The 18,848-nt window shown below is 31.9% G+C and overlaps 1 protein-coding gene across 1 annotated transcript; it reads left to right on the top strand.

Moving 5' to 3' along the window:
* Nucleotides 1-7,862, top strand: LOC133188001 (uncharacterized). The gene is made up of 13 exons (XM_061323391.1): nt 1-683; nt 1,364-1,476; nt 1,836-2,565; nt 2,760-2,915; nt 3,290-3,419; nt 3,757-3,981; nt 4,225-4,396; nt 5,100-5,267; nt 5,577-5,767; nt 6,309-6,437; nt 6,578-6,688; nt 7,087-7,209; nt 7,629-7,862. The coding sequence occupies exons 1-13, from the start codon at nt 1-3 to the stop codon at nt 7,803-7,805; spliced, it is 3,108 nt and encodes a 1,035-aa protein (XP_061179375.1). The 3' UTR covers nt 7,806-7,862.
* Nucleotides 7,863-18,848: the final 10,986 nt, after the last annotated feature.

Here is an 18,848-nt window from a genome sequence, read left to right as displayed (position 1 = left end):
ATGGTACAGAAAAAAGAACGATGTGGGCTAAGAACAGGACATACCATCAGAAAACATTTCTTGTCACAAATCACACATGATGGATACATTGACTACAAATTCATAAATACTCCAAGCCATTTTGAACCAGAAGAATTTAAGAAGTTATTCAACAGGAAAGATGTTGTTCTTACTGATGGTCGGGATTCATTTTCACCACTTACAGAAGGTACTGATGGGGAATTCAATGATATACATATAAATATCAAGCACAGAGAGGGGGAGTATGTGACGTACTCGTTAGATAAGCAGAAAAGGTGGACCCTCCCATCACTGGTCAAAAATAATATAGATTCCTTGGCTGAGGAAGACTTTAGAGTTGTGGTATCAGAAAGAAAAACTTTCACAGCGATATGTACACCTAAAGGACCTTACTATGGTTTGGATACAAAGTATAGGACATGGAATGATTGTGTACAGTATATAGATAGTAAAACTCCACTGCCCATAGCCACTCCTAACAAATCAGCATCTTTCTTTTGTGACCTGAGAAGGAAATGTCTAGGGGGAGGACGTGTTGAGCAAAAAACCCAATCAAGGAAGAGAAAAAGACATAATATGCATTCCAGAGGAGTACAGAGGAAATCTGAACTCCAACAGAAGACAGAAAAAGTTAACAATGAGCAAGAATATAACAGATATCAGTAAGTCTGTGTTACAGGTTTATAGATTAGTACTGATAGTTATACTTGAGTACATTTATTTATTACTAATAGTATACTCTCTATCAACATGATCAATAGCATATTATACATTTATTGCATGATCGTGAGAGAAATATGAAGATTTCTTCAGCCAAGAAAAATCATATTATATTATACAGAAACAAGCAAACACTTTTTAAAACAAACATATATAAACGTTCACATTTGGCACCGCTCTTAAATTCACTCTCAATTTTAATGCAATATTACTGAAAGAATTTAAAGAAGTTGTGACGTGAACCAGGTTACTGTGATGTCTACTACTCTCGGGAGTTTTCATTCAACAAACGATAACTATTGTGGGAAAATGCGCTAGGTCTCCGAAGAGGTTGAATATGATGAAAAGCATGTCGACGACAGCGAAATATGAAGTTTTATGGCCCTGTCACGTGATAATCTAGAACCAATCAGATAACGCCCTGTATAGAATAATTATAATGAGGTACAATATTAGCTAGGGAGGTTTCAGGTAATTGTGATATTAAGCATCCATTTGGCACATCAAATCTACAACATGTAGGTGTTTATAGCACATATCTTATTTCAAGTTTTAGCCTTTACAGCTTTAAAGATTATTATTTTGCTGCGAGACACTTTCACATATTATGTTTTTTACACAGACTGCTGGATGGAGCTGACAGTAAGGATATGGCAGAATTTCGGTATGAAATCTGTCTTCCACAGGGAATGAAGTCCAGATATAATTGTACTAAAGCTGAGCTTTACGATAGAGGTAATTACACAAGTAACTGATGTAACTATGTGAAAGAAAGTGTGTGCTACATATACGGTTACCAAAGGCTTTGACTTTAGAATGATCAAATTTTATTGATGAAAACAGTTTTAAAATTTTCCTCATTCTCTCACAATCTCTTTTAAATTTTTTTCATTGTCTACACTGTCAGATAGTTTTATTTGTATACATAGATTTATGATAGTTAGCAACTTTGAAGTGAATGGTAAATTTGTTACATTTTCAATTTCGGTGGTAATTGATAGCTGTCATGTATGTTTTTTTATTGTTTGCATTACAGTTGTTAAGATGTTATACATGTTTAAATGTCTATATTATTTATTTTGTTTAAATTGAAGCTGTTGACAAGTTACCTCATTATTCAAGACAAGTAGAGAAAAAATCATTATCAAAGCTAAAAGGAATGGTTAATGGATTTCGTTCTGTCTGGAAGAAACTGCAACTTAAGGAGAGACTTGAAGAAAATGATGATTTTATAGGATATAGCAGTACTAGTCATAAGGGATCCCTGAGTGAATGCAGGACATGTGAGGAAGAAATCGACTACTCTGATGAAGTTGTGTATGCATACGATGCTTATGATGAAGATGCTTGTTGTGTGCCAAAGAAAAACAATATAGAGGTAGATATTTTTGATTGTTTGAAGAAAGAAAGACGAAAGCAGAAAACTGGAAACCAACAGAAGAGAAGAAAAAGGACATTTTCAGATGAGGACTTGGATGAGAAGAGCCATATTGTGTACCTGAATGAGGATAAAATAGAAGAAAAAGATGAAATTAGCTCAGCTGCTAATCCCCTAGAAGATTCCAGTGACGTTCTACAGGAAATCTTACCTCACAATGTCGAGTGCTTCTTCAGGAGGACAGAAATGGAGGACTTTTTGAGAAAAACGCCAAGTTTCTACTCAACAAGTTCACATCCCACTATATTTGTCATTCCACTTCAGATATCTTTGAGGGAAGATGAGAACAAAAGTGTCAGTTTTGATGGAGAGGATCCAGCACTTGTTTTGCAAGAAAAAATTAGTTCTGCTGTTTCAGCCTCAGAAGAGGGGATTGCTGAGTGCAGGTAAATATGTTACAAAATAAAGTTTATATTAAACTTAAAATAAAACTGTTTATGCTAAAGGAAATAATGTATACAATGCCTCTTAATATTTAAAGAAAATAAAATCTGAGATAGTATTTTTTTTCTTATTTTTATAAGCTATTGTGTCTGGTACATATATACATGTACAATCATGTTTTAACTTATTTATTTAGGTTACGAATTGTTGGAAGTGAAGAACTATATTCCACTGAAAAGGTGAATAGAGATCTCAATGATTTCCTGACATCACAGGAGGAGTTTCTTATTCTTTCACTCGGAGAAATCATCCACTTTGCCAAGGACATTGTCCAACAGAACACCTCTCACACGTAGGTTTATCATATCGTCACAGTATCTTAACTTCTACAAGTTTGCGTGTAAAATTGTATTGACTAATAGGCAAAAGCAAATATTGTAATAGTTTTATTATGTGGATAAGCTGAGTTTGGAAAAGTATTGTATGAGTTATGGCTCTTTCATTGGAGTTGTACCAATAATATGTCATTTAACAAAACTCGCACTTTGAAATGAGTGATTTTCTACATGTATGTCTCATAACGTTACATAGATATCAAAGCCACTTTACATACCCTATCACAAAATCACAAAAATAATACCCTGTCTGGTTATATGCTTTTAAAAAAAGTAAAGGGCAGGGGTGAGTGTTAAGAAAGTTTTAATCCATGAGAAATCTTATTTTTAGGTCACTAAAAAAATTAGGTCAACATGAACCCTGTGCTCTGGAGCCCGTGTTTGACTGGTTGCCAAGGGTGACATACAATGTAGCAACAATTAAACAAGCTTCATTGCAGAACTGTGACCTACTAGGAGAGGTAGTTTTGACAAGAGTACTAAACAAACTCTTTATTGAATAAAATGTTGTAAGATTTTACTTTTTTCAAAAACTGGAGAGCACAATGTAATCTGATTTGTACTTAATATACAATTGTCAAGTGAAAAATTTATCTAGTGAATAAATGCCTTACTATTTCCTCTTGCATATGAAGATGCACAAATTCAAGTGTCTTTCAGTAATCTTTTATTTCAACACTTCATTACATGTACATGTATCTTAAAATCAACAAAACTAAGAGAATACACCAATCATGTCGTTTAGATATATTTTTGCAAAGCCTTCTTGCTTTTGAAGCATACTTTTTTTTCAAACAGGTTCAAAAGACTTTGCCACCACATCCTAACTCTCTCAGTGGAATTGCTGACTCTGAGTGTGGTGTGTGTTTTGTGCCACTTTGTGACACAAAAATGAATTCATGTGGATCAAACCCCATAGACGGTGTACTCATTCTACCTTGTCAACACTACTTCTGCAGAACATGTCTTCTCCAGTATGTCTTGGAAAAAGTCAGAACTGGTGCTCGGAGCCTGTCATGTTTGGTAAGTTGCATGTCTAGTCTGGATGTTGTTATTCTGAAATCTTGTGAATTACAGTTAAAATTTTTAGTCCATTTCAGTTAAAATATTGTATTATCTGGAATATTGTATAATTCAGCAAATTCCTATGGAACCAGTGATGTTCAGATTGGACAAGTTTTACCTCATATGCATGTTACAATATGGTGAAAGGAGATTAAAAAAGCAAAACAAATCGGTCAATAAAAAATTGATACATTCTTTTAGGAATACCAGTGTGAGTCAACATTGGACCCTATCTTTATTATGTCCCTGGTGCCTTCACACATATTTGGTCAGTGGTCAAGTCGACAGCAGGAACAGGCTGTAATGTCTACTGGACTCTGGAAGTGGTGTCCAAACAAAATATGCAATCTCATTGTATCACTTAGTAAGAAAGGTAGGATATTGACATTTATGATCATGTGATTATCCTCATAGATTACTGACATCAATGATCATGTGATTATCCTCATAGATTACTGACATCAATGATCATGTGATTATCCTCATAGATTACTGACATCAATGATCATGTGATTATCCTCATAGATTACTGACATCAATGATCATGTGATTATCCTCATAGATTACTGACATCAATGATCATGTGATTATCCTCATAGATTACTGACATCAATGATCATGTGATTATCCTCATAGATTACTGACATCAATGATCATGTGATTATCCTCATAGATATCAATTACAGAATTATGGTTTTCTTTTCATGTATATCCCAGATAATTTTACTTTTGTGATGAATTTATTTTTGTTTGTCAACAGTACAATAAAGGGTTTAATCAGAGATCAGTTTATATCATATAACAATATCGTACAATTTCGAGGGGGGCTTAGATCTTGGTAATAGTTTTAGATACATGTTTTAGATACATGTACACATGCATAACTCAAATTGTATGCACACATACATGTATGTGATTTATGAATTAATAGTGCAATGCAATGAGTACTCATTCAATAATTAAGAAAACTCTCTTTTCACCTACATGTTATTCTAGCAAATTCTTTCAAGAGTAATAAACATTTCTTGAATGGATTCGCAAATCACTTATATTGAATTTTCTGCTATTCATTCTAGATCAAAGAGTAAAGGAAAGGGGAATACTTGTAAAAGACCACATGAAGATGAAGGGTGTGACTTGTTTGTGCCATACAGAGTTCTGCATGGAATGTGAGGAACTGCCTCATTGGCCAGCTTCATGTCAACAGATTGGGGAATATGTCAAAGCTCTAAATATTCAAAAAGGTATGGAGGATATCTTGAAAATAAAATTTAAAAAAAATGTAGGCATATTTCAAATGTCTAGATTTTTAAAGTCAAAAGGTATCTAATATCTGTTGAGCATTAAGCTGTACGTTTGTCCATTTATCGTGTGTAGCAAAGCACATTTCTTTAACTGTCTGCTGTTAAAAATAGCCCTTTCAAAGATATATGTTTACATGGTACACATTATCAACAATTCAGTTACAGTTTAACTTAATTGAACAGAATATGTCTTTAACTATTTTGTCTATCAAGGGATGAATACTGTTTTATAGACAAAACATATTACAGATCTTCTAAATGAGGAAGACTATGTAAGGACTTTCAGAGTAAATGTAAAGCCATGCCCTAGCTGTAAGGAGAAAGTGGACAAAAATGGCGGATGTAATGCAATGACCTGTAGATGTGGACATCACTTCTGTTGGCTTTGTCTTAAAGGCAATCCTTATGGTGTACACACGTGTAAAGAAGTTCCTTTACAGGTTAGTCTTATTCAGGTTAACTACAGGGCACTTTTCATCCTTTGTAATTTTTGCCATACTTGTGGAAGGATTTCACCCCATTTTAAATTCACCCTGATAAATAATAAGTTGTAGTAAAAGACAGATACCAAAATATGGATTTTTTCTGTATATCACAATTTTTACGAAAATAACAGCCCTAGCTGTCTTTGTGAATTCACCATTTTGAATTCACCAACTGAGGACAAGGGCAGATTAAGGGTTGAAAATAAAAACTGGGAAAAAAATTTCTTGTATACAGTATATTGTAGTCTTACAGTATGCAACATTTTTCTTTTTGTATTCCTCTCTCTGAAACATGTATTAGTATTATGAGATTTAAAATGTTTATGATATATGCATGTTTATGTTCTTTTGACAAAACAATATGATATCTTTTGACAAAACAATATGACATCTTTAAGCATTAGTGATATCAAATGAAAACATTAAACAGCAGTAAAAGCTGATCTGGAGACCACATATTCTGTCCTGTTTTAATTAATTTTGTTTGGTGTTTCAGGAAGTAGAACTAGTCAACAGTAAGGTTGTGAAGTTTCAGACACGGTACCTAACTAAGGCGTATTCATATCGAGTCCAATCAAGTAAATTAATCCGATGGAGGAATATTTTACTTCAAAAGGTCAGAAAGGTAAAGAAAAAAGAAGAGAAATTGGATATCTGAAAAAAATAAATTACATAATTCTTTCACATAAAAATTGATTTTATAATGAATGAAGAATTGGTTCTTGGTATTGATTTTATACATAATGTTTGTGGTATATATTTTAGGATATACCTAAACTTCCATGGAACAAAAACACCCATATTGGACTTGACCAACTGCAGGGGAAGATGTCTCTAAAATCTTTACAGTTACAGTACCTGAATGTTCTCATTGAGGTAACTCTATACTGCTAAGCTGTGCAAGCTCAGAACAGCTTTTTAAAGCCCTACTGTTTAAGGCTTGATAGAGTAGGCATTGGTAAGGTGCAAGTTCCATCCATCTATCTGTCTCCTGTAAACTTTTTTTTCTAATCTTCACAAAATATTTGTATAAACAGATATTGTATTTTAGTTCTTTGAATTTGTTGCCTTGGTTACTAATAATGGAGATTTGGAGTCATCTTTTAAATCATTTTGAAATTATTTCATAATTCTAATTCTACTGCAGTCTGTCCTTGATATCGTAAAACTTGGAACAAAGAAGATTACTGAAAGATATACATGTATAATTCTCTTCTGCTGTGTAATAAAAAGCAGCTCTGTCATTTTTCCTAATTTTTTGTTTTTATTTGTAGTCAGTGAAATTATCGGAGAAAGTCCTTGTATCAGTGGCAAACTTATCCAGGAAGTCGGAAGTTGGAAAGCAGTTAATGTCATTGGCTAATATGGTAGACTTTATCATCTCAAGAATGTCTGAGGTAATAATATCACATTGAAAATCTTATATCTATCTTACTGATTCTCAAGGAATCCATATTACACTGACCCTAAAAAGAAAAAAAATAATGTGAAAAAAAAAAATAAATAAAATAAACCCCACACTTAATTTGCAGTTTAATATACCATTTACAAATGGACATTATAATGCCATGTACTCTTCAGCCTCATTGTGTTTTTCTATGCATATCATCCAGACTATTGAAACATCTGGAATACTGAAACATACCTATCATAATTGGAAAAAAAATTAACTGAAATCATGTTCCCCAAAATATTTACATCTGTAAGGTGAAGCATCATGATTATTGGTGTTCAGATTAACCAGGCCCCACTGTACATACATATACAATGTCTTCATTGTTTAGTAATCACTAAACATCTGTTTGCTTTTTTGCAGTTATTACATGATCTCCATGATGCCAAGGTGTGTAGCAGAATTGAAAGACTCAACACTATTCTTTCAGAAAATATCAAGAAAATGGTTCTTTTGTCTTTGTTTATGCAACAAACACGTTTAAAGCAAAGAACGCTTAATATAAGCTTAAATATTAGATATTCTGTTGGATATGACTAAACTGCTATATGATGAAAATATAATGTTTGTTATTTTGATATCATGTTTGTGTTGAATCTGCAGTTTTTAATATTTATATATGTCCTTGTATAGAACAAGACCTTGTTATATTTTTATTTTAATGTTCAAAAGATTCAGTCATTGTATGAGTTAATTATTTTTTATTTATATTTGAATTTCCTTTTTACCTCACCTGAGGCAAAGGCTCAAGTGAATATATCTGATTAAAGTTTCTCTGTTATTTATTGGTCTGACTGTTAACTTTTCACATTTTCAATCTCCTTCGTCAAATTTCAACCAAACTTGGCATAAAGCATCCCTGGATGATTTTGGCCCAAGTTGATTAAGTTCGTTCATGAAGGACCACACTCCTTTTCAAGGGGACATATTTAAGAAATTGTGAACAGTTGGGAACATTTAAAAAATCGATCCGGTCTGAATAAACATTAAAAGCATCCTTATGTAGTGCAGATGAAAAGATAACTGGGGAGAGTCAAAGTTTTGTAATAAATTATGTAGTGAAAAATTCTCAAAAACATAGGCCCATATTTGATCATGTTAATATGCAAGCATGAGCAGGTTCAAATATACACATATTTAAAGCATTAGCCAAGGTCTAAAACGGGAAAAATAATGTTTAAAATAAATTGTATTATGAAATGAAATCTTTACAATTTTCGTTGCAAGATGAGGAACATTAGTGCCGTTTTGTGTATGAAATATAAATTATTTTTTCCCCTACATGTGAGATGATTTTTAAGACAAATATACAACCTTTTGTATAAAGGGGAAATAAATAGTCGAAACCATGCCTCAATTAACTGTAAATCATATTTGATAAAATTATATATAGACTTAAGATGATGTACAAAATGAGGGTTTTCAGTAACTCGGGTAAGCATTGTGCTCAGTTGTCCCAATTTTTAATGTTTTATTTTGAACTAGACTGTGATACTATTTATTTATACTTGCTGTTACTATGTGCAGGAATGTGATATGGCAATAATGTGATAATGATTATAATTTCAGTTTGCTTTGCTCTAAAGAAAGAAATATTTTTATAAGGCTTTTCTTAATTTTTTTTTTTAACTAATATGTTTCTTTGAAAATTGATCATGAATTTTGTACTAAAGAAGAAGAGTTAGTTATATATTAAAAAAAATAAATGTTGTTCTTATATTTTTAGAATACACATTGTCATTTATATTAACTAGACAGAGTCTACATGAAAAGCTAGATATGCTATGATTGTGTACTTTTTGGACTCTGATATGCAAAGGGCACACTATTACTAATCAAAACCAAATTAAAAAAAAAAAAACAAGCATGAACCCTCATGATTATTCCAAAAATTTGATATTGATTTATTCTTGTTCAAATGCATAAATAACGACGAAATTTTCAACACATTTCATTTAATAAGACTTTCATTTGATTAAGTCTTTCATAAAAGTACCAATATTTGTATGATCACACTTTACCAGGTCATTACTATATTCTTATTAAACTTTCAGTAATGAAAAAACATTTAAACATTGAAATTGGTAGACTAAAAAAAATGCTCAACATTTATTACTAAAATGCACAAACAGAATCCAAAAATATTCAACTTTATTTAGAATTATGATTTTTGTAACATTCCAGAAAACTTGAGCATGAGCTTTTACAATGAAAATTTATATAACTCCTTATTATGACTTTAAAACCTTTGGATTTTAAGTTTAAGGTTAGAGGCAGAAGTTAAGAAAATCACTATTGGATAAAAAAGTTTGCAGATAATAATCCAAATTCTCTTTGAGCTGTATATTAAACTTCATATGACTGTATTGATTTTGAAGTCAAAAGGTCGAAGACAATTAATTTATAGTCTGAAATAGATATCTTTCTAGATGATAACTTAATTTGTTGATTTTATGTGTACTATTGCTCTCTGCCATTGGCTTTGGGCAATGAATCACATTGAGCTGTTCCCAACACCTTAGGACTAGAAGATGTAAGGACCATCCACACCTACAAAAATGAGAGTTAAGAAGAAATCTAGGTTGATCTCTGAAGTGAATAAATACTTCGAATTTGTAGCAAGCCATTTAATTATCTTATTTATGTAGTAAAACCTGTATATGGTGTTTATGTATCCCAACTAATTTGATACGCAAGATCATGCTCTGAGTGCGATCAAGTTTTAAACCGAGGCAAGCTACAGACAAATAAGTTGATGAAACAAGCTAGGATTTTAACAACCACCTTTAAAGTAAACTTTTGACAAATTCTACGATCTATAATAACCTTATTTGTAAATACAACCCATCGTTAGGTCATATCTTAAGTGACATGTTCCAAACCAATTCTTACACCATTGCTTTTATACTTAATTCAACTACGGAGTACTCCGTATACCTATCAATAAATAGGGCTCACGGCGGGTGTGACCTGTCAATAGGCGATGCTTAATTACTCCTTCCAGACAGCTGATCCCATATCTGATGTTTCCAGTTGTGTGTGTTATGCCCTATTCAAGATTCGTTTTGTTAACTGGATGTATGTAATTGATTATGGATCGTTATCTTCACCTTTTACATTAACACAGCAGGTTACCTAGGAATGATCTCAACAATCAAAAATTCATTCTATGCTCTGTTCACGGATTTGTTTGTTTGTAGAGTTTTTGGAAATCGATCACTATTCGTTACCTTCATCTTTTCATTAATCGAATGGTTGTGTTGAATATATTGCAATCTAGCCATACCGATGTCAGTAATTTCTTACTCAATGTGTATATACATGTATCATATTTACAGTATATTTTGGATACTTACGCTCAAAATAACATGACAAAGATCGATAAGTTACACATAGGCTAAGACATGTAATAAGATAAAAAATAATAATAACGTGATTTCATTAAAAATTCTTTGTAATACAAGTATTTGAAATGCTAGTTATGCTAGTAGACAGAATCTTGGATAAATCATTTGAGAATCAATTGTTGTACAAGTTACAATATCACTTCCATATCCCTTATATTACAACATTAATTTCAATCGAGAGAAATTAAATAAAGTATAGTTTTCAATATTATATAATTATGGGCTATCTTGGTGATGAATATGGTTTGATATTGACCAGAAAAATATCAATATTGAACTAGCCCTACCATTAGCATTAATAGATTCAACACAGTCCTGAACGAAGTAACACAACTGAGTGCTTGAATGAAAGATTTGATAAGAATTGTTTTAATGTTCAATAGGTCACCTGAGTCACTCAGTAGACCTATTACAATCTGTTTTTGTCTGTCGTCGTGAGAGTGTGCGTCGTCCGTTAATATCAACATTTTCAGCTCTTTGTCTGGAACCGCTGAACCAATTTCAACAAATTTTGGCATACAACATATACGACTGAAGGGGAACAAAATTTGTGAATTTCATGGTCTCGGTCCCCCTCCCCCGGGACTTGAGGGATGGGGGCTAAAAGCATGAAAATTAATACAATCTTGAAAAATCTTCTTTACTCCTGGACATCAAGCAATTGAACTGTCGATATGGTTGTAATAAGTATTGAGCACTCTACCAAAATTGTTAAATTCATGACCTCAGGGTCAGGGGTTCTGGAGTTAGGGAGGGGCTCTAATGATCTTGTAATGAAAATGCATAAATTCTTCAAGAACTTCTTCTAGACCCCTGTATATTTAGCAGATAAACTAGGTACATGATTATGATGAGCAAGGGGGCCTCTTCGAAATTTTTTTGGCCCAGAGTCAGGGGTTGGGATGAGAACTCTGATTTAGTTATAAAGTGAAATTGTCTTATTTCTTTGAAAAATCTTTTTCTCTGCTCCTTGGTATTAAGGGAAAAAAATAAGTGCATGGCTATGACGAGCAAGGGTGCCTCTTCCCAAAATGTGAATTTAATGGCCCTAGGGGCAGGGATTCTGATGTTACGGCGGGACTCTATTTATTATAGAGTGTAAAAGTATTTTTACTTTGAAAATCTTCCTCTCTGCCTTTGGGTATTAAGCAGATAAACTAACAGCATGGTTATAATGAGGAAGGGTTCCACTCCTTCAATAAGAGAATTATACGAGAATTTTATAATATATATGCGAAAAATTACTTTCATTGTATTTAATAGTCACTACGTAGAATTGTAAATAATAACAATAAGGGAAAAGGGCATGAAGCATAGCAATCCAAAATTCATTTCAAAATTGAAAACAAATTGTGCTCTGCTTCTGGCCAAATAGACTTGAGCAATACACGTACATGTGCATGTATTTGTCTTTTGAAAGTATTGGAGAAACCTAATTAAATTTCAGGTGAACACCCTTCCTGGCATAAGCATAGGTTGATATCTCTTTGCAAATGCATTCAAGGAGTAGGGTTGCAGCGACTCTATTCAAGATGTCAAAGCTTGTGAATGCCTCCGGTCCGGGTCAACCTTTCGATTTTTTTCTACATGAATGCTTCAGGCTGTTTCCAAAGTGATTATTTAACATATATCATGTGTTTATTTTCACTTTTTAATATGTCATATTAAAATTAAATCTAATTATCTCAAGGTGGATCAGTTTTAACTGAAAATAGATGTAGGCTCTTGAGATGTTGAAATAACAAATAACGAGTACTTTATTTTTGGAAGATTTTTAAAAATGATTTAAACGCGTTATAATAATTTATATTACCTATATCTAGTGCATATAAATTGTGTTTCAAGTTTCAAATGGCTGTCAGTATTTTATAACGGAAAATTGTTGATATTGTTTCTCGTGTAAAAGTACACCAATTCTGCGTGATTCACGCGACCTTCACATCCTGGTTTAGGAACATGGCAATTCAATACAGCATCGTACGTGCATAAAGAGGTATGTTAAAAGAAAAAGATGCCCAATGTGTCAATGCTATCCAATCTTTATGGTCTCTTAACAACTAACATGTACCAGAACATTAATTACCGATATAAGTAGTATTTTTTGGACAAAAACATAGCAATTACTCTATATTCATGATTCGCAGCATTATGGCACAACCTTTAATCATATAATAAGTGAAAAAATACCATTGGGACAAATTCTTTAAAAATTCGCAACGCAACTCCTAAAAAAAAATGCAGCCATTTTTGTGATTTAAACTTAGATAAAACAATTCAACTCTAAATTTACGAAAGATGCTGTTTTGTCCTAAATTTGAACTTTAAATGCATAGTAGGTCTCCGCTCGAAGTCACTATTTACCCCCAAAAATCTGTTTTTAGCTCGTATTTAGAATTTATGCATTTAATAAATTACAGTTAGATTCATTGATGAGGGGGGAGGGGGGCGTGGGGGTGATTCAGATTGTGAAAATTGTTCAATTTGTTTACATTTTTGCATACTCTTTTTCTAAACCATAAAGCTTATTAATTTTAGTCAGATTTTATACTCCTATCATACTGTTGGTATTGTATATTTAAGATTTTTTTTTTTGTGGTTGAGATTTGATTTCAAAATTTCTTAAATTGTAATATTACCTTTTCCTGGATTTTTCGCGCTTGCCTTTGAAAAATAGAATTAGAAAAAAAAAAAATAAGAAAAACTGTTTCATCAGTTCAATCTGTTTTAATACATTGACATTTAATTGCTTTATTATAGTACTGGATTTTTCAGATGTATGTTTTGTTTGAAAGTGAGGTTTTGTTTAAGTAGTAGGAATACTATTTACTTATTATAGTTTCAGTAGTTTTCAATTATATTGAAATATTCTATAAACTTTTAAAACATGTACCATCAACAGGAAGCAATACTGATAATGATTTTGGTATGGTTGTCTGTTTGTTACAAATCATGTTCAGGCCATGTCACTTGAATGGATTTCAATTTAAATTTATATCATAACCAAAAGATGTAACATAACATTAGATCAAGGTTATACATGAGATGTCAAGGTCAATGGTAAAGGAGATGGTGAAAGTACGTATGTGCTTAAGTACGAATTGAGGACGATATCTCATATGTTCCATAACATCTAACGTTAACAGTTAATCATAAATTTATTTATAGAAAGTCTAAAGTCATGATATCAGAAGAATATTAAAAAGATTTAGATGGATTTAGATTGGATGCCAATATAACATCAAAAACTGTTTTTCTTACTGTGCTGGTAACATAGAACTGACGAATTACATGTATGTTGTCACTTTTTGAATCTAAATATTTGCATTGTAATAAATGCCTACCATTAAATATGAACGTGGTGACATTTTTCCTCCTTGGAAGGATTCTCAACCTACAGATTTATATGCAAAACTGACATATTTTTAAAAAATAAATATGAATTCAATGTTTCAAAGTACTCTTAGATGGACAGCTGTGGATATTGTATCCTGGTGTAAATTAAAAGTACACCGATGCTGCTTAAGTCGTAGATTAAGAATATGTGATTGAATATAGAATATTTGCTAAAGAGGTATGTATCTAGAAATGGAGACCCGATGTGTTAATGTCAACCGACCTAAATACGTCTTAATAACAAGTTTCATGTACTTACTCATATTGATAACCATTATTATAGACGTATTTATAAGAAAAACAAGGTAATAACTTTATATTTATAGTTTATAGCATTATTAGGAATACCTTCAGCACATATAAGTGAAGGAAAGATTACGTGAGCACACGGCCGTTAGAAATGTCTAGACTCTTTATGTCTTGAAGTCAGACTACACATTCCTCAATAATATATATATTTTTTCTTTTGTCATTGAAGTATTGTTACTTTAACAAGTTTCCTCACAAAAAATGAGGTACCTTACCAGCATTTATGCAAGGAACCAGATAATGGTGTTTTCTATATAATCCTATTGGAAATCTCTTGAATTGTCAGTATCACAATATTTGTTGTATTTATTTTTAAAGACATTCTGAAAACAGTTTAAAAATCACAAGATAATGATGAGAATGGCTATTTTTCCATTTATTATGAAGAGATAAAAAAAACCCCCAGATATTTGGGAAGTATCGTCTGACCTCAAGATTAAATTCAATTTTGAACGCACTGATTTTGATGCAAATACTTTCCTTTTAAAAGGGAGAGGGATTTGACCAATCAATATATTTTTTAATCTGTTGGCAAAATTACTTTGTGGTAATGGAAAAACTGGATAAGCAGTTTATATGTGTACCTTAATTAAGTTTGAAAATATTTAAATATATATCACCAACTAGAATAATCATAATATTATTAAATTTTGTTTGCGATATATAACTTTTAAAAAACAGGGCTAGTTTTCACGAAATATGCAGATCTTGTGTCCTTAAATTGTTTTTTTAAATGCAAAGTAAGTATGCGTTTATCCCACTCCCCCGAAAAATATGTGAGCTCATATTTAGATATGCTCTCAATAAACTGGATTTTAGATTCATTAAAGAGGAGGAAAATTGTAAGATAATTCATGAAAATTATTAATTTTGTTTACTTTGATATATACTTGCATTTTTTTTTCTATTAAGAAAACTTAATATTCCAATATAATATAATATATATATATATATATATATATATATATATATATATATATATATATATATATATATATATATATATATATATATATATATATATATATATATATATATATAGGGGTGATCAAAAAGATACGAACTAATTGAATTACTTCCTTAAAAGAAATAAAATGAGGTTTCAGTGTTCATTATTTTTTAAAGTAGTCCACTTTAATTATAATGTACATCTGCCATTGTTCTGCCCATGCGCGAATCACGGCGGTCACGTGACATGCTCCGTGGCGTTCTGTTCAGAGAAGCTAAAAGATTTTTCCGAGTCTTATATTTCTTACCATGCAAGTTATTTTTTATAACAAGAACAGTCCATCTGTCAGAAATGGCCAAGTCTCGGAAATAGGATGGGTGGATAAGGACATCCCTTCCCAAAATTAGCATGGTGATCATCAAAACCCGAGTCCTCTGTCTCGGGAGCGTCGTTTATCCAATGTGGATAAAGTAAGGACTACCTCTTTTTTTATCGTATCTCATATGTTTAGAGTCTGAAGTAAACGATATTTTAGGGATTTAATAATTATATTATTGTTAAGATATTCAACTATTTTTCTAATTGTAACTTGGCGTTCTTTCATAACAAATTGCTGAACTAAGGAGACATCTTTTCCCCGGCTTGCTTTTGCTGGGCAACGGAACAAAGATCATTTTTAACCATCTCCCTGCCTTCACTAAAACTATCAATCCATTTAATGGTTGAACTTTTGCTAAGTCTTCTGTCCTCATAACCCTTGTACATATTATCATATTCTACTGCAAAGGAATTTCCAAGATACACGTTAAACTTTACAGCCGTTCGTTGCTCGAGTACGACTGAGTCAACCATTTTTTGTCACAAGTCACCTACATACTGACGTAATTTTCACATTGTGACGTCACAAACAAGGAGCAAAACATTATATAGCACCTGCTATTTATAGAATATGTGTATGACTATATGTGTGCCAAATTTCAATCTGATCTGAATTGTGGTTTTGTAAATATAGAGATTGTTCGCGAACTTTTTGATCACCCCTCGTATATATATATATATATATATATATATATATATATATATATATATATATATATATATATATATATATATATATATATATATATATATATATATATATATATATAATACAATTTGAATAAAATGATTCCTGTTTGTTGCCTGAGTATATTGGCATTCAAGGAAAGTTAAAAATATTGTGCCTACCTGGTATAACTACTTTCTTTTAATACAAAATGTTACAATCAGTTGAGTTTTGACGGTTCGCTCATAATTAATCATTGAGCCACTGAGTGAACAAATTCGATCAAACTGTCCAACTAATACTAATATTGTAGGATTCTAAGAATGGACAAAATGGAAAGAACGGCTAAGGTGATTGCTTTTACGACAACTTTTGATATTGCTATCAAATAAATGTAAAGAACTCTTAAAAGCTACAATTTAAGAAATTGGTAAACAACAGCGTAAATAGCAGTTATTTTGTCTTGGGATGCCACGCCTAAGACGTAATATGCATTTTTTTTTTCACTCTAAATGAATATTAAACTACTGTTTCAATATTCACAACCTTGTACACATCACCTGTTTTTGGAATTTTTTTTATAAAATATATACAGACACTGTTTTATTTCGACCATTGAGTTTTTCCTTGAAAGTACATGTACCGTAGATGGCGAAAGGACATTGTTGCGAAGTATTTCCGAATTGCTGTCTGTTTAAGATAATAGTTTTGTCGATACAACCTTCAAATTATATCGGGTTATCACACGCAAGGTACAATAATGATATATTATGTTATTTGTGTATTATTCAAAAGAAGACGGACCCTTCTTGTAACAGTGAACCATTTTAACCCAACGACTGCTTTTTAGAATTCGAAAAAGGAAGCCTGGAAGAACAATGTCTATAAACTATAAAATGTTCGTAGCAGAATACCACATGAACATCCATCTAGATAGACTTGAGTTGAAAAGGAAATCTAATTAGATATCTCAAGTAAATTATTACTTGGTACATTCTTTGTACTATTCTGATCGCATCATGGATTGGCAAACGATTGCAGGGGCATGCCTCTTTCCTCCGGATCGTGTGATTATGGATATTGCAAATCATAGGCTCTTTAAACCGCCACGTTTCAAGGAAGAAAATACTGCTAAAACAACACCTTTGTTCCTTAAATTTCAATATGTCAATAAAGGAATTGAGGCAGTTAATATAAGTAATATTCTTAATCACAAATATATTTCTTACAAATATACATCGACAATTGCTTAGATTATCCTAGATATCGAACATTTGATACATAATCATCCAACATCATCAGATGAACTAGGATTTAATTCTGCAAGTCGTAATCCAACTTATACCCATAGGTCCCTTTCTAAGGAGGAAATTCTTCAAAACCATATGTCAGTTTTAAATATTTTTAATATTCCCAACAATCAAAATGAATTTGAATTACCATACCTATACTGGATTCCAAAACTCCATAAAAATCTTACAAAGATACATAGCTCGTTCCAGTAAATATTCTACCAAACGTCTTTCTTTACTCCTCACTAAAATATTTACAGCAGTGAAGGAGAAACGTTAGGAGTACTGTACAACAGTATATTCCAGAAGTAGTTTAAATCAGATGTGGATACTTAAGAACTCCAAGGAACTTTCAGAAAATTTGAAATCACAAAATTTTACCAAAATCAATAACCTCAAAACGTACGACTTTTCAACACTTTATACAACCATTCTCCACGATAAATTAAAGTCCAGGCTTTTTGATATCATAGACAACTGCTTTTTCAATAAAAATGGAACTCGTAAATAACTTACCTTGTCATTGGTCATTTACAATTTTTTTTTTATTAAAAAACATTCTGATTGTACACACAGGTACTCTGAAGTTGATATCAAAATGATGCTTGGGTTTCTAACTGAAATATCTATGTAGTTTTTGGAGATCAGGTCTTCCAACAATCTGTCGAAATTCCCATTGATTCCAATTGCGCCCCGTTATTAACAGACCTAATTTTTTGTATTCATATGAAGCAGAATGTATTCAAAAACTTCTACACGAGAAGGAGAAAACACTTGGCCTTAGATTTATCGACGACGTATTATTAATTAACAATAGTTACTTCCATTCATATGTCAATTCGATATATCCCAGTGAACTTGAAATAAAAGACACCACAGAGTCTGACACATCTGTTTCATATTTGGATATTTTACAAGAAAAAGACGTTAGTGGTAACCTAACAGCAAAACTTTATGATAAACGTGATGATTTCAACTTTTCTATCATTAACTTCCCTTACTTATGTAGCAGTATACCCTTATTACCTGCATATGGGGTTTATGTCTCCCGGTTGATTCGATTCGCAAGAGCATGCTCTACGTACAATCAATTTTTAAAACGAGGCAAGCTATTAACCAACAAGTTGATGAAACAAGGATATCAACAGTCTCGTTTGAAGTCATCATTTTGCAAGTTCTAAGGTCGAT

The sequence above is a fragment of the Saccostrea echinata genome, unplaced genomic scaffold (genome assembly GCF_033153115.1).
Source record: "Saccostrea echinata isolate AGI-Se365-2 ecotype Australia unplaced genomic scaffold, CSIRO_AGI_Sech_v1 ptg000015l, whole genome shotgun sequence".
NCBI lineage: Eukaryota > Metazoa > Mollusca > Bivalvia > Ostreida > Ostreidae > Saccostrea > Saccostrea echinata.
This window is presented reverse-complemented; position numbering and strand designations above follow the sequence as displayed.

Bases quoted from the DNA above. Each gene is read 5' to 3' on its own strand.
- LOC133188001 (XM_061323391.1), top strand. From the start codon at position 1: ATGGTACAGAAAAAAGAACGATGTGGGCTAAGAACAGGACATACCATC. The intron at 1,477-1,835 runs GTAATTACACAA...TTTAAATTGAAG, and splicing joins AGCTGAGCTTTACGATAGAG to CTGTTGACAAGTTACCTCAT. The intron at 3,982-4,224 runs GTAAGTTGCATG...ACATTCTTTTAG, and splicing joins CTCGGAGCCTGTCATGTTTG to GAATACCAGTGTGAGTCAAC.